We start from the raw sequence: 23,685 nt of genomic DNA on the forward strand, positions 1-23,685 counted from the left end.
GCCTTGGTTTGTTCAGCCCAGAGCAGAGGAGGCTGAGGAGAGGCCTCATGGCAGCCTCAGACATTGGATTTGAATGTTGGATGGTCCTATGAGGAGCCAGGAGTGTGGAGCCAGAAGCTGGACTTGATGATCCTTGTGGACCCCTTCCAACTCAAGATATTCTGTGATTCTATGATTCTAGTATGTGGTTGAGGACTTATAATGGCTTTCCTTGCTCTCTCTACTTCTCAATCCTCAATCTCAATCCTTTCTCATTTGATTTTATAGGTGAATAGTGATATTATTTACTCAAGAATGGGAAAAAATGGATCCCAAGTGATAGAAAAAATAGACACAACCCATATTGGGAAGCTGATTGTGACCAAGGGAGTCGGAAATGATGATATGGTAGATATTACCGAGAACTACAAGTTCCAAGAAGGTAACCTGAAAAAGAGTGGGACCATACCAACATAGGTTTACCTGAATCAGATCTTGATCTGTGAATTTACAGGCTTCTGGCACTTCTTCCACTTCATGGAAAGCTGCCAACATGCTCTCTGCAACTCTCTGATTTCTAGCTCCAGCAGCTTTGCAGATGTCTTGATAGGGACACAAACTTTGTTTGCTACTAGAAATGCTTCATACTGAGTAAGCTGTGGTGAAAATAAAAAGCCATCATGGAATAACTTGAAGCATACAAGGCAATTCAAAGCTTTCTATACAGTTGTTTAGGCATTTCTTATCCAGGCCTGAGAAGGACAGATGTTTGCACAGCATAAATCGGTGTCGTTTCATTATTATTAACTAAGCTATATTAATTTGTTGGGTATAGCTTCAATCCTCAAGACCATCTCAAATGGAAGTTGTGAAGTTTTAATATTAACTTTACCACAGGAATGTTCACTGTCCTCATCCATTAATTTCAAGGGCCACAGAGTGCGAATCATGCACTTTTGTGAGTGGGCTAATGCAGTATTCCTGATTCTCTTTTTAATTTGATTTTCTTTTATTTTTAGGCTCAGCAGAAGAAAGACTGGCTCTGGAGACTGCTGTAATGTATGGTGTTAAAAAACAAACTACACAACCCACCACATATCAACCACAAAAGGATATTGAGATGGATCTGCAAGTGCAAAAGGCGGTCCTTGGCAGTGACTTTAAAGTCACTATAATACTCAGGAACAAGAGCCGCAACTCCTACACTGCTACTACATACCTTTCAGGCAACATAGTCTTTTATACTGGTGTCACGAAGAGTGAATTCAAGAAACATTCTTTCAGTGCAAAACTGGAACCTCTTTTGTGTAAGAGTCGCATGGTTGTTTTCAAACCTACTAACCTTATTTCTTTATGTCGTTAACTGTCACCAGCATCTCTAACCATGGAAAGAGCTAATTCCAGTAGCTAAGAGTAGGATACTCTACTGGGTATCAAGAAGCCCTGATACCAGGGCCGTTTAGAGCTGAGGCAGTTTTCTGCAGGCTGCTGCTCCCTGTATAATGCTCTCCTACTCTGAGCTGCATGATTGATTGGTTCCAAGTACAAATCCAGCTTTGGAGGATGGAGTGTTTCAGACTTTGTGTATTTAAAGTGTTCTAAAAAATGTACCTATAACTAGACTGTGTTACTATACAGCAGGGGCATTTGTCAGCTGGGAATGCACTCTGAAGGTAGGTGAGTTATCTTTCCCTGGGTAGTGCTTGCTTTTCACTCTGCGTTCTGGACTGTGGTGGGGAGATCATGCCTCCACCTTTTCATGAGCAAAACTGTTCTGGGTGGCCTAGCTCACACAGCTGAGGACAGGAATCTGCACTTCCCAAAGTAGGGAAGAGGAATGTTCTCTTTTTTTTTTTTTTATTTTGGACATAACTGACCTGTGTCCTGTCAGCCACGGCAGCCCCCTTTGGAAAGCAGTCAGTAAGTGCTGAGGATCTGCCGTTCTCCAGCACTATGGAGCAAGCAGGTTGCACAGCCCTGGTTTCTCCAGCAGCAAGTGTCTGCCAATCACTTGTTTTTCTGACAGGCCTGTGCTCTTAGGTCAATGAGTCCAGCTCAGAAAAAGTAATGAAAACATGCTCTGAAGCAAGCTAAGTCAAGACTCTTAAATTCCTTTGCTTGAGCTCCGTACTGAGACAGTAAACAGCAATGATTTTGCCTTCTTGACACTGCTACTGGGCAGAAGCAATCTCTGCTGAGTACAGTGGGAGTGGCAGGATATTGGAAGCCCATAGGATGGATCTGGTCCTGGATCTCAGCAATTCTGGCTGACATGTGAGCATTCTCACCTGTCTTCTCTGTCTTGTCCCAGCTCAAGAGGCACTGCGAGTCTTCACAAAGACGCCAGGTTTCATTTCAGTGAGAAACCTCTGAGGAATCACAGTTCCTACTGTGTCTTGAAGCAACCCTCATGCTTTCTTCCTCACTTTATTTATTTACTATTAGTATTTACTAAAACTGCACATTTTGATTTGGAGCTGATTATTCTCCATAAACTAGATGTCCATTTACAAGGATCTGCATTGTGAAAGTTATTGAAAATTCCACCTCCAGGCTATAACAAAGCTCTGACAGCTGTTTTCTAACTCCTCCAAATCATTTGCAAGGACTCTGGAAATGGACTGTCTGGGTTGCATTGAATTGTTCCATCAGAACCTATCAAAACACAGTGTGAGGTTTGAAATTTCCTTGCATCAGTTATTAAATATTTGATCTGAAATACTGCAAAACTTCTGGAGATTTGGGTAGGCACAGTAAAAAGATCAATTTCAACTGCTTAGTCTAAATTCCATACCACTTCTATAACAGGGAATTCAGCCATATCATAGGAGATGTGTAAATATTGATTATACTTCTTGCTGTGCTTCATACTTGCTTTCAGGACTCACAGTAAAGTTCTCTTGCACTAAAGGTCTTTGTAAGCTATTATCACCCCAAATATGGATTCTCTAGTGTTCTGAGGTTCATCTATCTCCTCTGCTCAAGAAGTGAAATGAATAGGAGATGTTTTAAGCATCACCAAGCTTCACTGTTCATTTTTTCTAAGTAAATTTTTTCTGAAAAGCATCTTGAAACTGACCTGTGACCTCAGAGCACAGACTGGAGAAAGGCACCTAAGAGAACAGAAATGTTTTTTCATTTTATTTTGTGTGTATACAAGAAGTGTGTGTCCCCACTACTGCCTCTGGTCAAGGCAACCTGTTTTAAGGTTTTACCACTTTTCAATGTGGCAATTAGCTCACCATTAAACTACAGTCACAACTTGTAGAGCACTTTGTCCAATAACAGGACAAAAAAACCCCAACTGTCACAAGTTATGTCTTCTCTGAAGGTACTACCTAAAACTTGAACGTAAATCCTTTTGCCTTTTCCCTGGAAAGGAGTATACATGCAGGCAGGAATCATGTCTGAGGAGCAGATGGGCAGTGTGAAGGGAGGCAGAGTAATCATTTGCAGCTGTGTGAGCACAGTCTGTCAGAGGTATAGTAGTGGGATACCTCCTGAGGCACTCAAGCACAATTTGTAGGCTTCATTCATGCCAGCGTTCATAAGCGTATACGTATCTGGAGGTAATAAAACACTACAGTATAATAAAGAAGTGTCAAAAGCATTCTTCCAGACTGTGATATTAAAAGAATGAAGCAAACTAAGTATTCAAACAGGAAGTGAATGAATGCGTGATTTTCAGGGTAATGATTAAAGGAATTGTGTGGGTTGAAAACATCTTTGAGGATTTGAATAGCTTAAACCTTCCAGAGCCTTCAAAGGTGCTCTTTATTCAGTTATATTTAGGTTTCTTTTGGTTTTTGTTTTGTTTTGTTTTGTTTTGTTTTTGAAAGGCTGTAAGGCAGCTTGATTTTGTGTCTCCCTTGGCTTTCCCGGGTGCTGAAAGTGGTACTGGCAACTTACCAGCACAGCCAGCGCTAAGGAAATGGAAGTCTATTATTCTTTCTTTTCCCTGCAGTGATTAAATTTAAACAGAAAAATTCTTCTCTCCTTCCACTATAAAGCAAATTCGACTGAGATTGTAACTAAGTTATTTATTTATTTACTTATTTGTTTACCTTACACGGATGAGAAATACCTTGCCTCGTTTATAATTTACGATTTGGGGCATTATGGGAATTTCTTTTAAAAGAGATGCAAAGTGAGAAGGAGGTGGGGAGCACATCAAATAAATTTGAGGCTGGCCTGGTAAGGCCAGGTCAGGTGGTTACCGAGGAAATAACTCTGAAACCAAATCAGGGACCTGGTTTTGATATGAGCAGATCAAAAGTGTGAAAAGGGGTAAATGTGTTTACCCAATTGAGTTAAATTATTTGAGTGTGTAGCCTGTATGTCACAAATATGATACAAATAATGAATAACAATAATAATTATAGTTAACAGATGGGAGATCTTGATATGTTTACTTAGGTTGTAATGAATTTTTTTAAAGGCAAGATCTCCAGATCTATATATTCCGCTTGGTCAGTTAGCAGATCTGCCTCTCTGCATCACATTCTCACACCATTGTTGGTCTGGGAATTGCAGTTCAATATGGTTACATTAATGATTCCCTGCATCTCAACCATTTAGCCCAGGGGGACTTGTTCCTTCCAATAATTATTGTCAGGAAGCACATGAAGGCTCTCTGGAGGGCATGCTGGAGACAGGAGGAGTCATTTGCTAAATGTTGCATGCAAGCCCATTACAGGACAAAGGCAGATATCCAGACGTGTCCTGGGGAGCAGGCAGTCTCCCAAGTAGTCCGTAAACGCCTAAACATTTGCTCTGGTGGCATTCTTGGTGGCATCTCTCTGTGGAGAAGAGAAGCAGAGAAAGTGTGGGAATAAAGAGGAAAAGCAAACGTATACAAGGGCAGCACTCAGGAGTGGTTTTAACCTTTGTGTCCAGCAGCTACTTACTGCCAGTGTTGCTTCTCGCTTATTTTGTGGTAATGCCTGGAAACATTCAGTAGTGTCCTGGGTCTGTGGTGACAGGCAGGGGCAGAGGCTATGCATAAACCGAGCCATTACCTCAAGGAGCTCATAACCTAAATGCAAAGAGAGCAAAACATGAGAGGAAATAATGACGTAAAGGAATAAAGGTAGTTTGGGCAATAGAAGAAAAGTCATTCTTTGGTGCTAGGTCAGCTTTCTCCAAGGTATTCATGTAAATGCCATTGAACATGATGGGAGAGTTCAGATGCATTTTTTCTTTTCTGTTTCTCCCCTCAGCTAATACTTTCGATGTTATGATCACATCAGCCGAGTATCTCAATGACCTGCTGGACCAAGCCTCTTTTCACTTCTTTGTGACAGCACGGATCAATGAAACAGGGAAGGTTCTGGCTATGCAGAAGGCAGTGGTCCTGGAAATCCCCACCCTGAAAATAAAGGTATCTCAGGGCTGTGAAGGAAAGAAGTTATCATCATGGTGTGCGTGGGCTGTTCATTGACTTCTGGGATGGTGAGCTGTGCATGTGTGCATGTTAGACCTCTGCTCTAACATGAACCTTATGAACAGCTACGCATTGGAGTGTGTGAGGGTGTATGTATATGTTACATATTGCACTGAGCAGCCTACACTCGAGTCTGCATTACCTGTAGTAGAGAGCTAGAGTGATCTCAGTGGAGGAAGGAGAAGAAAAGATATGAGAAAGCTGGAGAAGCTCAAAAAGTGAAAGAGAAATTACTCACTCAAGTCACTCAAGTCTTCAACTACTTCAAAAGTATTCTATTTAAAGCAGTGTGATACAGAGACCTCTTGCTGAAAAACAGAATAACGCTATTGCTAAGGTGAATTTGCTTGGAAAGTTCCTGCACTTTTTATGGAAGCTTCTTCCAAACATGGATGGGTGATCTGCCTTTGGAACGGTACTTTCAAAGTAGTGCTTTGTTGCCACTCTATGAGGGTACTGTCAGTAGGGTTTTAAACATTTCTGCAGTTGGTGGCATGGTACCTCTGAAACTAGAAGTGTAGTGACTGAGAGGACATGGACCCTATGTTGTATTGCCAAGACTGCAAAAAATCAGGGCTGAGTTTGGAAGTTCTCAATTCATAACTGGGCATCCAAATAAACTGCCTCATTTTCAAAAGTGCTGAGCCTTCATCTGCTTTGAGTGATGCCATTTGGATCTGTTTTTTCCTAATAGCAAAAAATAAGAACAAAAAGTCAGAGCACCTGTTCAGGAAGCTTCACATAAACATGGCTGTAGCTCCCTAAAATTCCATATCTTGGAAGAAATCTATGTTTATAGACCCTTTTTCTCCCTATGTTTATTTGTTCAAGTTTTCATATAATAATATATGTAATAATATGACACAGCAGCCTTCCACAGGAAAAAAGAATAAAGTTTTGTTGTTTTTTTTTAATTATGTAGGTCAAGACTATAGTAAAGTTTGCAAAAATAATCTCTCTGTTTCAGAAGTGATCTGATAAGAATATTATTATTTTCAAATTGCATTTTTTTTAATTGAGCATTCCAGAGATGAGATAGACAAAATGGGTATTTGAAGTAGTGTTTATCTTAAAAATAGAGTTCTTTCAATTCAATATTTGAACGGAACATCTTATACAGGTTCCCCAGTTTCAGCTTCAAAACGTTTATCCTCCCTCCTATGAAGGATGATTAGTGTATGGGATATGCTGTTGCCCAATAACCACATCTTCTAGTAAAACTGGGTTTGTCTCCTCTCTACTTCTTTTTAATATGTAAATATAAGATGAAGTTTTAACAGCTGAATTTTTATAAGCATGCTTGTATATGCATGCGTATGGATGTATTTTTTTAGGAAACTTTGCTGTATTGCTTTTTTAAGAAATCTGAGGAAGCTATCTCCCTCGTTTTCGTCAGATTTCTTCATTGAACATGTTTGTCAAACTGGAGTTCTTAATAGGAAAGTAAAGGAGAAGAATGAAGAACTTCTTTCTTTTCACATCTTTGGATACACCTTTGATCTTTCTCTGGTTGTCTAAGGAGACTGTCAGAGTTAACCGTAGAGGAAATTGCATTTTATTCTAATTTAGCTTGACACCAGATTACAAAAGTAATCTTGGCAAATACAGGTCATGATCTCAGTTGCATGTGTGGGAATTCAGGACGATTTTGAACTCCCTCATGTATCAATGATCTTCAAACATCTGAATGGGCAATTGAAATAAGGAGGACATAAGGCCTCTAAATCGGGCTAGGACTTCTGAATATGCCACTTTTTTTGCTAATTCAGGTGGCTAAATGCTAATTGAGCACTTAGATATAAGTGTCTCATCTGTTATCCCAGTCAATATATTGGTATTTGTCGTGGAGTGATCCCTTAGACCAGAGTCTTTCCAGCTTTTTATAACTGCCAGAATCCTTAACTATTTGCAGGAGGACTGCAGACTCCATCACAGCATTTCAGTTTTACTTAGAAGTTACTTCTTTTTCTTAGCTACCTTTCTCAAAGCCCTTTCAAATCTTTAGTGGACCAGCTGTCATCTACCAGTTGTAAAATGAAAACCCTGCTGGAGCCACGCACTTGAGGGCTGGCAGGGAGCCTGGGGAAGGGGTAGAATTAGGGAGAATGCTCATGTTTATCCAATTTCTCCCCCACTTGGACCTCAGGTCCAGGACTGTGCAAGCAGATTTCTACTTTTCCTGCAGAAATGAGGAATTTCTACCTGTTAACCCATCATGGGTAGAAAAAAATGGGTAGAAAAATCTGTAGTGGTAGAGTCTATGGGCCCATCCAACTGTTTTCTTCTGGCTAGACTCTCTGCTTTGTGTTCTTCTGCTACATGCTCCATTTCCCCCTCTCTCTTTCCTTACAGGTGCTGTGTATTTAACCCTATGGAGTTCACTGTGGGGCATTTTATTATTACGAGCTTGCAAAGCTTTATCCTTACTTTGTTCTTCAGACTAAAGGCCAGATGGTCGTTGACAGAGAAATGTCTGTGGTTGTGGAGTTCACCAACCCTCTGAAACAAACCCTGGAGAATGCCACACTCCGCCTCGAGGGCCCCGGTGTGCTGAGGACAATGAAAAAGGAGTTCAGGTATGGAAGCAAACACAACGGCCACCTTCTTGCTCATGGGAGGCAGCTTACAAGGGGCACGTAACTAATGCAGAGCTGAGTAATTCAGACACTCTTTTTACTTTAAAAATCAGTACAGAGGGGAGCCAAAGGGGGACTGTGGTAACATTTCATCTGTTCAGCACCAGCGTTGGAGAACAGTGTTGTGGCTGGAGGTAGCTGCTCATACAGATGAAGTCTACTCTTTCACTGCATTACATAATTCTTAGTGCTTGACAATAGCACCTTTGAGTTGCTATCACTGGAAGACAGATTTATCTGACACATGAGGTGTTTACTGCCACTCACTCAGTACGTGCAAATCAAGTCCGGTGCTGCTCTTCAAAAAGGGCTTTTCTTCACTCATGTTAGTCATGATTATACAAGATGTTCACATATCTCAGATGATCTTTACAAGCTTAATGTCAAGACACAAAATACGTGCTGGATGCAGTAGAGCCTGCTGGGATAGCTGTGGTGGGTACACGAGCACTTCTTCCTGAGCCTGCAGAAAAGGAAAGGCTTCAGTGGCCTTCATTATACACAGCTCTGCTTCACACTGATATGGGAGTGCTTCTACATGAGCAAGTACTTTTCTGAACCCTCTTTCCATTTGAGTTTAGTGCTATAAGATTGTCATTAACCGGTTCCAGGATATATAACTGGAATCCTTGGAAAATTTTGCAGTCATTGCTTATTCTTGGACAGCCAAAGTGATGCTATCTATCATTACCTGTGCTGATCGTCTCCAGGTTTGTGCAAAAGGAGTTTGAAAAATTGCCTGTGCTTCAGCAGCTGCATAATTTGTCAGTATTATCTGCAGCCAGTAGGGGAGGTCTGAGCCTGATGGCACCTGGGCCAGGAATAAAGAGATCAAAACCAGTCTCCAGAGTGGTGCTGGACAGAAAAATGACTGTGAGAGGGCATACTGTGCTTGCTTTGTGCACGTGGTATGTCACAGATGCTGCTGAACATGACTCAGCACAGTCCACAGGAGTTACACAGGTTGCAGCAGTAGCCCTCCTTGCTGCCCAGCTGTTCCAGCCCCCCTGTTGTTCTGCACCCTTCCTGTTCCAAAAGATGCAGTGGGCTGTTCTCACCTTCAAGGATGCAGGAGTTGTCAGGTACATCAAAGGCACAGGAGTTAGGGAGAAGCATGACTCACAGAACAGACGTCATTTTCCCTCAAGTCACCATGTTTTCCCCTTTGCAGTAGTGCCCTTGGCATCATTTAGAAATGGAAATGGATCAGCTTAGTCATTTTAAAATCTGTGATTTAACTTCTCTTAGATGAATGAAGGCTGCAGGTTATACACACAGAGGACAGAGCAGGGAGCAGTTGTAGTTTATTTAAATAATAATCACATTTGCCTCCATGCATTCAGAGTGATAAATGGCTCCTGTGTGTGATGGCTCAGCATATTACACAGAACCATTCATCACTGAATTCTCTCTCAGGAAAATCGGATTGGGGTGGCTTTACTACACTTGCTAAGGGAATTAAACCTATTCTGGGCCTTCCCTCTCCTTCCACTTCTTCCACATCCATCAGCAACTGTCACAAATGGAACTTGTCTTTAGCGATTGTTTGTGGGGATGAGACTTTTGACCTCACGGTATTTTTAACATAGCTCTTCTGTATCATATGGGTCACTCCACAAAACAGGTATGTGTGATCCAGTTGATACAACATTATTACTGGAATGAGTGGCATGGGGGCTTCTGCCTTCATTATTCACAAGTGATATTTCACTATTAGCTGGAGGCAGATGAAGAACATTACTTATGGAAAAGCCTTTGGCAGCAGCAGTGCCTACATGAGGCATAGTCTTTGTACGACAGATGAGAACTAACCAGGCAGTGATGGATATCGTTAAAAGGATTTTAGCCAAGCACACATTCATGCTAGCTTGTAAGTCACTTAGGGTGTTTCTACGTATCAGAGCTCAGCTAGCATTAGCATTTGTAGAGGGAAGTAAGTTGTTTTATTTGTCAGACAGTAGAGAAACAGGACAAAGTGGGTCTGGTTTCCCAGCACAGCTGTTGTCTTCCTGCAAATATATGTACATATGTATGCAGAGATAATAGCAGTATAAATCAGAGATGATAGCACTGTGCCCTCTCACAGGGACACTGTGAAGAAGTGGTCTGAGAACCTTCATCCTCAGAGAAGCTGTCCCCCAGGTGCACCTCAAAGTAGACCGAACCTTGCTGCACGGGAGGCTTGTACAGTGTCTTCATCACTTTCTGTACAGATCATCCCTTGGAGATCGTTCACATAACTTCCAAAGTAAAAATAGTATTTAACCTCGTACTGCAGTTGAAGTCATCGCTTTATCATGCTGCCATTTTAGTGGGCATTTGATGACACAGCTGAGGGGAATAGAGCATCTCTCATTAAGAACAAAGATAAAAAGAAGGAAGGCACTCACTGGAATCAGTCTGCACATGCTCACACTAAAAATGTGAGCTTCCTCTGCTGCTTCTTTTCTAAAACTGGGTGTATGCCCCAGGGTACCTAAGACTGTATATGCAAAATGTAATGCAATGTTGTGTAGAAATACTCAAGCTAACGGGTAAGGAGCTAGAATGGCTCTTATTCTTGCAGAAACAGACTTGCACTAGAACAATAATCAGGTGGGAGGATCCTCAGCTACCTCATTTGATGTTAATAAGGTTTCTTGTCTTGTCACAACTTGTGCTAAGCCTGGGCAGCCAGCGCGTGCTGATTCTGGCATAGGACATGACATCTAATAGCTAAATCCTTCCAGATGAGAGTTTGCAACCCTGACTAAAGTTCAAGCTGACTTTATTATTGCTTTATTCAGCTACTTACAGAGTACCATACCCATGTGAGATGAGAACGCTGTCTCAATTCATAGTCCTCTTAAAGCTGAGAAAAAATAGCATTCATTTTTATAAATAGCTCCTTGCTATGCCACCTCCTCCTTTGGTTTCCTTAACACAGCTATATCCTGACATCCCCCTAACATAATCAATCAATCAATATCAGCCTTCAATATCTGTACAGAGAAGGTAGTGAAAGAATTGAGAAAACACATATTAATTTTCAAGGCTCTCTGTGCATTTTAATTGAAAATCAGGAGCAGCACGGAATACGTTTGGTTTATACTATGGGTTATGAGTAGTCATGTGTAACATAATAATAATATGTGTAACGTAAGTAATACCAACAGCAGGACTCACAAAAGCACTTCAACTTACTTGTGTGGACACAAAGAAGTCATCTGAAGTGGGGATCATTGAAGGGATCTCCTGATGTTGTGTTTGTGGCAGCTCATCAGCACTGCCAGGCTCACATGGGGATAGTGAGAGGTTATTTAAGCATTTAAGGAATCACCAAACGTGGCCTCTAGTACACATGTGAAATGGAAATATAAAGTAGAAAAAAATATATGTTGGCTATAAAGAAGTTCATTCTGAAAGTGGTCATGAGAGGAAATTGGCAGGAGGCAGAGGAAACCTGATTCATTTTGGAAATTTAGAATCAGCCTCGAGGAAGGGCTAGAAAAGGCTTTGACAGAGCTAGAGCTGAGAGGAATGGAAAGTGGAGGAAATAATTTATAGGACACTTACGAGAATGGGTGAAACATAAAAAGATCTGGACATGTTATACTGTCCACTTTCCATTTCTCTGATTTTGGATCAGGTTGAGAATGTTGTCTGACTGATGACTATGCCGTTACTTTCCTTTTTTCCTACAGGCAAATCCCAGCAATGTCTACCTTGATCTGGGACGTAAAATGTATCCCAAAACGACCAGGGTTACGAAAGCTGATTGCAAGCCTGAACTGTGATGCTTTGAGGCACGTGTATGGTGAGCTGAATATCCAGGTTCAGAAACCATGAAGCAAGGTGCCATCTTCATCCTTTCATTTTGCTCTCATGTTGCAAAATACCACATTAGAGGAGGAAAAAGAGACAGTGGTAGAAATCTGCTTTTTGCTATTTTGATCATCTTTGAGTTCCACTAAATTCAATAAGGAAAAGTAAATGGCGACAGAGGGGAGAGCATAAAAAGAAATCTGTATGGGGAATGATTCAAAATTAGATACACGTAATCAAAGGCAATTCTAGGCCATATTATTGCTGTAGTTCACTTGTATTTATGGTCTTTTGCAGTAGTGCTGCAAGGGAATCCAAAAGGCTCCATTCACCAAAGTAGTCTGAACTTTAGTTTTAATTAAGGCCTGATATTTCACTGAAAAGAAAAAAAGGAAGAAGCCAGTGTTATAAATTCTTAGAGTGAATTACACAACCTTATGGTAGATCGTTCAGGCTGCAATAAAAACAGGTATTTCTAGCTAACAGGACTGCTTTATCTTACAGTGTTATAATTTTAGTTAATGGAGAGCACGCTTTGCTGGAAGCACTTCTTAGGGTTTGATATCTCCTGAATATTCCCAGCTCTCAGTTCTCACTTGCCACTTCACTGTGCTTTTCCCCTCGTTTTTTCATGTGTCCATGCACCCATTTGTAGTCTCTTTTTTGCTTCATGCCTTCATCCCATCCCATGTGCTGGTAATATACTATTCCTTTTGTTTGATTGATGAAAATTCGTAGCTTTTCATGCTTCTGCTCGGACTTTGTGACACCAATCTTGCATTTTCTGGTCATGTCTCTTTCATATGGTGTGTTCTCCATTCTTCTCTGCTGTTTCTTCTCTACCCATTTCTCATGTGTGTGTGTTCTGGGGAGCTTGCTGCCCGAAGCAGTCCAGGCTCTGCCACCTGGCACATGGGGCAAAGGAAAGCAGAGTGAGGAGTACCCTACCAGCCCACAAGCCTAACAAACATCCCATGTGAACTGTGCCCAAGAGTCCCAAGAAATCACGGCCTCTACAAAATCAGGCCCTGTTACATAGACAACCCTGGGAAGGTTGAGGAACAGAAGCTCAGCTTACAGGAATAAACATGCATCCTGAGGTTCAAAAACTCTGCAAGCTGGTCAGCTTCCTGCCTTGCTTGCAGAATGTTCCTCTGTGAGGTGCAGTGAGGCCTCCCAAGGCCTTGATCCTCCCTTGAAGTCTTTCCAGCCTGAAGGGTGCTCTGAGTCTGTGGTTCACACTCCACTTCGTAGAATCATTCTGAGCCATAGACTCCCATGTGCTAGGGGAGCAAGCCGTGTGTGTGTGTGGTTGTTTCTCATCCCTCCTGAAATCCTTCTCAGGACCTTTTTCCACACAAGGCAAAAATGCACATGCCACAGTCCCATGCCCAGCTGTGTCCACTCTCTGCTAGCCACAGTGGGTAAGAGCACATACCATACTAACAGCACAGGTGAGATAACAGTTTCCCAAGAGGTTAAAAGGAACCTCATGCTCATTAAACACTGTGGCTTTACTGTGCCATGTCATTTTGTGGTCTCATTATCAAGAGAGCAGGGGAGACGATTTACCTTCTGCTCCCCTTTTTGCTGCACATGGCTTCCTGCAAAACTGGTGACCAGTTGTTAAAAATAAGTAAGTCCAGGAGGGGAGAAATGCAGGTTGCCCTTTTGCTGAAGTATGTGGAGCAAAGCAGAGATTCACACCACACCACCTCACCTGTTCAGTGAGTAACCCTGGATTCTGGAACACCAAACCCTTTGGGGCTTTTGCTTCAGACATGGTGACACACTCATTTTGTACAGCTTATGGGACTGCATTGTACACTCTGCAATGTCAAAGTCTCCCAGAGAAGTCCTCTGGGGCACAAGGGACAGAACAGTATGTTGTAAATGCACAGCGACCATCTCTGTTAAATAATTAAGCAGTCTTACTGGAGTCTACATCATCTAATACAATTATCCATTTTTTGCTCTTGTCTATAAACCTGCTTTCCATTCTAATCTTTTATTACTACAATGTAATAGGAATTTACAATAAAGTATATCTGATTGCACTCACATTGTGTGTCCTGTGTTTTGATCAATTGCTTCTTCCATGTTGCAGCACTACAGACACCACTTGCTGCATCTTAAGTATAAGCTGAAAAATTTGCCTCCTAGCCATACTGATAAAGGTGCCTTCTGGTGCTGGGGAGGAAGTCTTGCCTTTTTTTTCAGAAAAAAAAAAGCACATTTACAGGCTGTTTGACTGTTTGCCTTTGTTTTTCTTTCTAACAACTGTCTACCTAATGCATTGGAGAAGGTGAGCACATAGCTATGCTAACAAAGAATCACTGATTTCTCCTGGAAATTGCTTTAACATGTCAGAACTCATTAAGAGGCCTATGTTCTCCGAATGAAATCTTACCTGCCTCCCACTTCTATAGTGCCTTTCTCTCAGGTAAATATTCTAAGGCACTTTACTATCAGCCATTAAACTGAGTAATACTCACTGGAAAACAGGAAATCATTTAATAGATATTTTGCAGAGGGGTATATGGGAGCAAAGAGACGTTCAGTGATGGCTGTGAAGGAGGCCAGGGATGTCAGCAGCTCTTGGCAGTGCTGTACAGATCTGCTTACAGAAACTTAAGGACAGAAGACTGATGGTCTCTAGGATTCCAAGTACTCACCCACTGTGCACGGGTTGTTAAATGAGAAAATCTGACTGAAGATGCAGGGAGTGCTCTGATAATACCATATATTTGCATAGAAAATGATAATCAGGCCTTTTGCTTCTCACCTTGTGATCCACCCAATGTCATTTGAGCATGTGTACTAATAACATCCTACATATTTTTCTTAATTCATTGGTACACAGACCCATAGTGGATCTGAATTTACTATACGTGATGCATTTTACTTACACTAGTTACTAGTTTGTTCTCCCTTGTTGTCTCTGCCCAGGTTGTACTCCTGTGATGGCCAGTAGTTAACTACTGGGAGCTATCTTGCATCCTGGGGCTTCCAGCATCGTCCTGTTGGCTCCTGTTATCATCCCATGTAGTGAGCCTTTGTACTGCATTGTTTTAGGCTCAGAAGTAGCTTATTCTCCACAGAATAGCTACCTGCTGTTCCTGTATATTGGTTACCAAATGTACATGTAAAAATAAACATTTCACCATGTAATATTAGAAAGCAAAGCAGAACCTAAAACGAAATCAGTAATAGACATCAGGTCATTAGATAATTGCTCTTACAGCTAAACAAATCACAGACAAATCCTGACAAGTCCCAGTGCCCATGTTGTTAGCTTATCAGCAAGCTGTGACCTTTCACAAGCAATGACAGATCTTATTTGTGGAAAAGAATCAGAAAAATGTGACTAAGCATTGGCTCATGACTAGTTCTGCCAGTGATAATTAGTTTGAACTGAAACTAATTAATAAAGTGCTCTGCTGAATGGGTGACAGCTTCCTTCCACCCTTTTCTCTTTCTGGCGCCTTATATACCGCTCCTTTATGTCTACCTTTGTTTTTCTTGTGGAGAAGGCTGTTGGTGTTGGCTTCTGAGTGGTTGTGTGATGGAGGAAGATGACTAGGTCAAAATGGGGTGGGAAATGTATTTCAGCTTGTTCAAGGCAAAATTAATAGCCCTATTCTGAAAGAGGAAAGTCAAAGCATACCATGAGTGTTGTTAGAGGGAGAGGGATTTTCATTTGTATTGGAGCTGGCCTGCTAGCTGGTACCAAGCCAGGACACAGCATGTTTACTAGAGAAATATACATTGGAGTAGCACCTGTACTGGAAGACAGTGCCTGAAAGAATCCAGGGTTTTTTGGCATGTAGATGAGAGGGTTTGACTCTTGCTTAATGGCAAAATTGAAAAGATCTGAGTTGAAGATGAGTTGAAGAACTGAATGCTGAAATGCTGAAAAGGGAAAATATGGCCAAAAGTTATTCAGAATGGAGATTCCTGGGGCATCATGGTGGGTGATGAGGGAGAAAGCTGTAAGAGAAAGGCCCCAAGGCTGTTTCCCCGAGGACATGGAAGTGACAGGAGCGTGTGGCAGTGGTGGCAGAAGGCAAGCCTCCTGGTGGTCACTGGAGCAAGGGCTACCAGCATGGGGAATCATCCCCTGCTCAGATAAATCTGCATGCCTATGGCCAGGCTCAGGACCAAGCTTGACTGCAAGGCTGGAAGATCACATGGGTACGGGAAACACAGAATGTGGCTTGGAGTCTCAGGTTTTGACTAACACACAGCTCTTGTTAAGGCCTGAGGTATGCAGGGAGCAGTGCCACTAGGTCAAAGCAAGAGCAACGTATGGGCAGAGTGTGATGGACAGGAAGATCTAAAGGTCACTATGCAGCCACCATCACCTGCAGTTTGCTGTGTCCTGCTGCCATATTCCTGTATTAATTGTCGGCACTTCTTCAGAATCCACTTCATTATGGAAATGGTGCAGACCAAACTTTCATGCTGGAATGTATAAATACGCCAGCTTACCCAAAAGCTTTTGAAGCAGATTCAGCAGCTGGGGGTTTGTGCTTCTGCTGCGATACAGGGGATGCTTGCACTGTTGTCCTGTAAATTTGAGAGATCCAAATGGACCATGACACACCTGAACATGAGAAGTAGGAAACATCTGACATAGTGAAAACTGCAGCAACATTGGGTGGCATTGCAGATACAGTTGCTCTGCTTATGCTGAGGTAGCATCCTTATAGGGCATAAATGCATTTTTATCTCTGCATGTTTTGTACCTTTAGTACCACCAGCAGATATGATGAAAGATCTCACATTTGCTTTGAACCTGGTTCTCTTACCTCTTTTGACACCGCATAGCTCTGGTAATGAAAGAGTCAGGGAAAACCCAACTCTCCTGCATGCTGTCTGTAATTTTTAGACCTCTGTCTATGACTCCTCCCAACTGACAAATCTTTTTCAGACTTAGGAGGTCTACCTTTGTCACTTTTTTCATGGAAACTGTTCAGACCTGTGATTGTTCTTGTATCTCTCCTCTGTACTTCTTCCAGTATCATGTCATTTTTAATACCATTGAAAAAAATACAGAACATCTGTTTTAAACATCTGTATTTTGAAAGGAAGTGCTAATGAGTGAATAGCCTACCTGTACGAGGAGAATACTGGTCTGCTGGGACCCAGGTTCATTAGTAAAACAGCCAGGAGATCAGCATCTGTGACAACCACGTGGCCAAGTTCTATACATGCGATTCAGTCTGAGGGTGCTGAAGCCTTTGATATTTCCTTGTGTAGATGTACTGGCCCAGAAGTACCACCACTGCTCACTCCATAGGAAGCCCCAATAGACTGTACTCCGTAATGCACCTTCAGATGTCATAGTGTTAAAGAAAAGTCCCCACTCTCCCACAAATCCAGTTTCTAATCAACGGGACATCCTGGTGCTGTCCTGTGGTGTGACATGTTCTAGTACAGTTTGATCATTGAGGGCATCTTTACGGTAATCTGGCTGTACCTGTGCCTGTCTGTACCACGATGCAGCTGTTGGGAACTTCCCTCCTGTTAACCAAATGCAGTGTACACCAGTGCTGATGTAAACTGGTTCCAAATCCCACTGGCAGCTGTGGAAGTTTACTCTGCTGTTTGCTTAAAGTACCACTAAGTTTGTTGGGTTTGTTGTCCTTTATATAGCAAACAACTTGAGCTAATTTAGGTACTGTTATGAAGATGGAGTTTCAAAGCCCCTGCTGCCTAAACAGTTTAGTTTATAGGAAACCATTTTCATATAGTAAGATAAGCTTTGCAGAGGGTCATTATAAACCCCAGTGTGACATGCTGGTGAATTATTTTCTGTCTTTCAGCTGGTTAAGTAAGGTAATCACAGTTTTTTTGCATTACAAAACAATGTATTCCAACCAGCCAGCTCTGGAAGAGCTTTTAAGTAATAAACCCTACTCCCAAAGCTATGTTGGTCTCATCAGCATTACTAGTGCCCAAGGAAAAAAAATGCCTTTGTGTTCAGAGATGCTTAGCACTGGGGAAGTGCCATCATCAAACTGCAAATTAACTTGCATCCAACTGTGGTTACAACTGAAACCGTGAGGTTAGGCAAATGAGAAAAGCCATCATTTAAAGGAAAAAAGGGAAAGAAAAAAGCAGACTTCACACTGTGAGGGGTCAGGACTGTAAGAAAGTAAATTTGAAGTGTCTTGTCACTGTCTTTCTAGTGAAGCTGTAGCATCAGGATGCTAATATAAGACGTCCCTTTTTTGAGAGGGACAGAGCATGTAGTTTGTTCAGCCTTTCATTAGTCTGACCTCTTTAAATCCAGTGAGCCAATGGACCAGGTACAGACACCGCACTCATCCCTGCAGTACTTTGACACCTTACTCATGCAGACAATATACCAGCTTCTTCTCTCTGCATCATGTTTCCCACAGCTCTCTCCATCCCTAATCTATATCTTCAACATGACCCTGAGGCTACTTCGCTATTAATAGTGAAGCAGAGCCATGTTTGGGATCTCCCATAACAGGTTGTATAATTTCTGCTTCTGATCTGGCGTTATTACAGTGTCAGAGAAACTGATGAGAACTCAACGGGTACCCGTTGAGCAGAGCGCTACTGCGCGGTTTACTTAGTGGGTTGGTTTGTCAAATAGGATGCTGCTTGATCAGATCTTGAATCAGATCTTATGCAATTACAAAAGGCAGCCATCTGCAGGATTTGCAGAAAGAATGAGCTAAGATCTCATGGAAAAATCTGAGTATGAAGAGGAGAAGTGTTCCATTTCACTTATCTACCTTGGTCACAATGCTCACATCTGTTTATCTCCTACTGTCCCAAATAACTTGACACTATTAATGCTTGACAGAAACACAATTACCTGTGCTTTTTCCAAGCTGAACTGTGAGCTTTGGGAAAGATATTCTCCCTGCTCCTAACAACCCATAGCAGTGGTAGCCTCCCATCTGGACAGCTGGCACATCATGCACTGATGGAGGAGGTATGGGTTGATCCCAGGCTGATCCCATCATGTTCACATCACCCAGCAGCCTTCTGGCTTCTCTGCTGCCTTGGAGGTACGTTCAGCACAGGCCAAGCATTGGAACTGAAGGGCTTTGAAAAAGGTGGTATTTTGAAGGGAGTTTCAACCAATGCAGATTGTTCAGGCTGTATGTCTTCTCATTTACATCAAATTCATGCCTAGAAAATAGATGCTGAAAAACAAGCCAGGAGCTGAAGTAGAGAGAAGTATCCCTCACTTCACAGTCACACTTCATTCACGTCATCATTTTTGGCAATACATACACTTGTGAACAACTATTTCCAAAGATGTTTTAATAAATATGTATTAAAAATAAGATTTGTTAGTTACATATGTTAACTCTATACATGCAGCCCAAGACAACTCCTCTTCACTCAGTGCAACCCTGACAAACCCACAGGTTGGACTCCCACAGACTAAAATGATGGTTCTGATGGGCCACATGTTGCCTGTTCAGACGTAAGCTAAATGTGCAGTCTTTCCAATACTGTAGCAGCTGGATTCCCCCTGGTTCTGCCTGTTCTGTGCACGGCTGCAGTTCTGAGCTGGCAGGTCCAAGCACGTAAAGAGAGGCTGAGGAGTTTTCCTGTCCTAGGTATTCGCCTACACTTGCTAGGTCTACACAGGACAAATGAGCAGATCCTAAAATCAAGTGCTCAGAAACAGGAGTGCACAGCTGATGTTAAGCCACCCACTTTGCAGTGCTGTTGTGACATCTGTATGTACCAATCAACACCCTTCTTTTTTTTTTCTTCCCCCACAGTAGCCTTTCCATTGTCCAGAATGAGTGGAGCAGGAAGGAGGATGGGAAAGTGAGTGCAGCTCCTGCCTGCTGCCTTTCCATCCCATCTCCTGTAGGAGTGGGAGAAAATGTAGTAGGCAGGGGACAGGATTAGCAGAACAAGATGAAGGCAATGACAGTTTCGGCTGCGCGCTCCTTCTGGCACCATGGTCCTCTAGCAGTGGGCTGGTGACTCCAGCTGGGATGACTGATGAGATGTTTGTGGCTCTGGATGACAGATTGCAGGCATGGGGTTCCTGTTTGCAGAGGCAGCGTACTCATCGCTGTGGGAGAAGTTAATGAGGGTCACACACTGCAGCCATAAAGCGCAACGGGAAATCTAACTCCTCTCAAAAATACACTGTTAATTGAGCATCCCGATTTTGGAGGTAACTTTTGACTTCTCACCACTCTGTGGGACGTAGAACATACAGGGAAGGTGTGGTCATGAATGCCTGTGAAGTATTTGGACTCTTCTGGGAGGAGTGCAACAGAAAGCCTGTGAAGAAAGAGTGACTGCCCTCTGAGCAGTGTTTGAAGAGCCAGCAGGTGGAGGAGCAGGGAAAGTCAGAGCATGTGGTGCTCCTGAGCTCCCTCCCCACTTCTTGGCCTGGCTGAATTTAGGGCAGAAATTTCAAACGTTTCGCAGTGCCCACAAAAAGCAGAAGGAGGGATTGTCACAGAGGTGAAAGGAAGAAGGCAGAAATCCTGACGAAGGCATGGGGTATCTGTGAGCACTTTTCTGGAAGTGAGATCCTCCTTTTAGCCTTGAACATCTATGGCAGCATGCACACAGGATGGGCTGTCTGCATGAGCATCCATGGGGTGTCCCATTCTGCTTGGGTGGGGTAATAGTGGCTGAAACAATGGGCTACTGCAATACCTAACTTCACAAGAACCTCACCATCAAGTTCTTATTTTTTATTATATTGATTTACTCATCGATTTTTATGTATCCAGATGGTTGTGACACAGGTGACATTTTCTGTGACATTTTTCTCTTCCAGTAGGATCAGGGTTTTAAGACACATCCATTTAAGACATTGGTGATCCACAGAAAGTCATCAGTGACAGGGCTGCTGAACTCATGCAGTCTGGATGTGCATATGTAATGGAGTCCAGAGGTGGTCAGACCCTCAACCCCACAGCAAACTGACTGGATTGGGGCTGGGGTGCTACAGAAAGCCAGCTTGATGGAGTCGAAGCCTGGGTTTCAAAGTTGCTGAGGCTGGGATGCAACTGAACTAAGTTTGGCAAATCCATGTGCCAGCTGAGATCAGAAAATCCATTTCTCTCCACTTGGCCATAAACACCCACCACGGCAATAAGGGAAGAGAGGGAGATTGGGCTTTGGGCATCCCTCTCTGTCTCTTGAAAATAAAAATTAAGAAACATCCAAGAATACCAAATGATCAGAACATGTTATTGACTCTCCTCTTCCTCATTTATTTCTTCTGCTTCAGGAATTTTGAGGAACATTGCCAATGTATGTCTAGGTTACAGTAGTTCTCATTCTCTTTTGTGATCGAAAATTGCAAAAAAAAACAAACAAACAAACAAAAAATTGCAAATCCAAAATGCTGATTGTTGGGTATCCTCATTCTCTGTCTTCCATTCTCTGGTGTTGCAGCTGTCATTCTTGCTAGTGTGGATCAATGTTTTTCATCTGGGACAAAGTGAGCCACAGCCTCCAGGAAGTGTCCTTTGCAGAGTGGTACGAGGCTGTTTCTGAAAGGTACTGAGTAAAATGTGCTCAGCTCCAGTTGGTTTCAATGAAAGTATTTGGCCCTTCTGAGGACAAAATACATTTATAAGGGCATATATAAGAGCATTTATAATGTGCCAGATTTTAAAAGAAAAACTGTTAACTAAGTTTTGTTGCATCGTAAGGATGTCTGAATGTAACACCAAAAGCAGCTGTGGTGTTAGAGTTGGAGCAGCTTACAGCAGGTCTTGGTCTGGCTCTATGCTGTTTATTGACTAAGAAGTACCATCTGATTACAGCAGAGATCCACTTTTAATTAGCCAAAATTAGATGCTTATTTCCTAAATGAGTCTTTGATAAATTTAGCTTAATGCTAGTGCAAACACTGAACTCAACATGCTGCGGTGTCATATTTGACTCAGAAATTTGAGTACCTCACATTATCTTGGCTTGTCACAATGGGAGTGAAACATCTTCATACTCCAGCCAAGTTTTCTTCCTCCATCAGAAATGAAAATTTTTACTTCTGTGTCATCCAGGGAAACACCTTTCCTCCCTTACACATTTGTAAGTCCCCTAAATTGCCGTGCTGCACTGAAGGCTGCTCCAGAGTGAATCAGAGAATCATAGAATCACCAAGGTTGGAAAAGACCCACAGTATCACCCAGTCCAACCATTCACCCATCACCAATAGTTCTCACTAAACCATGAGTGAGTGGCTCAGAGTGACCTGTGTGGCTCAGAGTGATCTGGAGCAACATGTTGGCACAACTTTTTCAGCACTCTACACGATCGGCCAGTAAGGTTCGATGCCTTTCATTCAAAATTAGCCACAGCTATACCTCCATGAAAGCTTGTTTCCTTCTATTGCAACAGCCTTCGTGCTTTTCTACAGCCTTTGTCAGTCACTTTAGTTAATATCGATTATAAAGAATTACCAATAGTTTTCCTTTTAAACTGACATACTGATTTTTGAAATATTAACACATATAGGGATTGTTGACATAAAAATGGTCAAAGGTACCTCTGGAGGACATCTGGTCCAAACCCCTCTGTTCAAGCAGGGTCACCCAGGACATGTCTGTGCCCTATGTTTCTTCATCTTTCATGAACAAGTGAAGGGTTGTTCAAGTGCTATTGCTAAGAAATTATCTAAATCATGGCAATGATTAGGCTAGGTCTTCATGTGAGCAGTACCAGGATCTGATCACCAACAGCAGGGTTCAATTTATTCTGTTAACTCCAGTCTATACCATGAGCTTTGCTGATCATTCTTCCTCTTTTACTACAATGCACTTGTTGCAGAGGCTCCTGTCCAATCTCTACTTGCAGTCCCAGAGGTACCCTAATATACCCCTTGCATGAGAGTTGTCACCTGGGATGGAGCACTTTGGGGTCACTGCTGATTTGCTGAATTCCCTGTGCTAGTGAATGTACTGTGCAGACTGCTCACCAGTGTTTTAAAGACCTGCTTATGTTTTAAAAATAACTTTTTAAAAAACAATTCTCCTCTACCTTCTCCCCTAAGCCAGACAACTCATTCACGTCCTTAGTTACATATTGCTTTTCCTCATGCTTTCCTATTAATGGCAATGGTATTTTTCTGAGAAAAACTCCTTGAGTATTAACCATTCCTCTTCTCTCACAGCTTATTTCCTCATTGGGATCATAATTCTCTGCAATATATTCATTGATTTCTTCTGGAAATGTTAATAAAATGTAGTTCTTTATACCTAGTGGTCTGCAAATGTAAACAGTTGAGATTTTCAAAACTGAATCGTGACTTTGCAAGTTCCAACTGAGACACTACAGGAAGGCTAGGGTTTTTTTCTGGAAAATGTTTCTCTGCCATCTGAAAATAAGGTTTGCTCCTCTGAACTGGTTCAGGTCAGATGCCCATAACAAGTGACCAAGAAAATGGATGTTTGTCATCCTAAACACAGAGTCTTGTGTCCAGTGTGACATGCAGGGCACACCTGCAGCAGTCTCCACCAAGGCTGTGCCCCCACTCATTGCTGCATCATAGAATCACAGGATCACAGAATCACTGAGATTGGAAAAGACTTCTAAGATTATCTAGTCCGACCATCAATATTGCCCACTAAACTATGGTTGTTAGTACAACATCTACACATTTCTTGAACATCACCAGGGAGAGTGACTCAACCACCTCCCTGGGCAGCCTTTTCTAGTGCCTCACCATTCTTTCTGAGATGAAATGTTTCCTAATATCCAACATAAACCTCCCCTGGCACAACTAAAGGCCATTCCCTCTAGTCCTATATCACTAGTTATTTAGGAGTAGAGACCAACCCTCACCTC

The 23,685-nt window shown here is 42.2% G+C and overlaps 1 protein-coding gene across 6 annotated transcripts in view; it reads left to right on the top strand.

Annotated features, from left to right (window-relative positions):
- The window catches only part of F13A1 (coagulation factor XIII A chain), a 155,716-nt gene extending 141,791 nt beyond the window's left edge, over positions 1 to 13,925 (top strand). For 5 of the 6 annotated variants that reach the window (XM_046918034.1, XM_046918045.1, XM_046918054.1 and 2 more), the window contains 5 exons: positions 268 to 421; positions 999 to 1,286; positions 5,199 to 5,359; positions 7,862 to 7,998; positions 11,742 to 13,925. In XM_046918034.1, the coding sequence (XP_046773990.1) occupies positions 268 to 421; positions 999 to 1,286; positions 5,199 to 5,359; positions 7,862 to 7,998; positions 11,742 to 11,886 (885 nt within the window). In that variant the 3' untranslated portion in view covers positions 11,887 to 13,925. The remainder of the gene's footprint in view (positions 1 to 267; positions 422 to 998; positions 1,287 to 5,198; positions 5,360 to 7,861; positions 7,999 to 11,741) is intronic. The other variant, NM_204685.2, reaches the window with a different exon arrangement.
- Positions 13,926 to 23,685: the final 9,760 nt, after the last annotated feature.

The sequence above is a fragment of the Gallus gallus genome, chromosome 2 (assembly GCF_016699485.2).
Source record: "Gallus gallus isolate bGalGal1 chromosome 2, bGalGal1.mat.broiler.GRCg7b, whole genome shotgun sequence".
Lineage (NCBI taxonomy): Eukaryota > Metazoa > Chordata > Aves > Galliformes > Phasianidae > Gallus > Gallus gallus.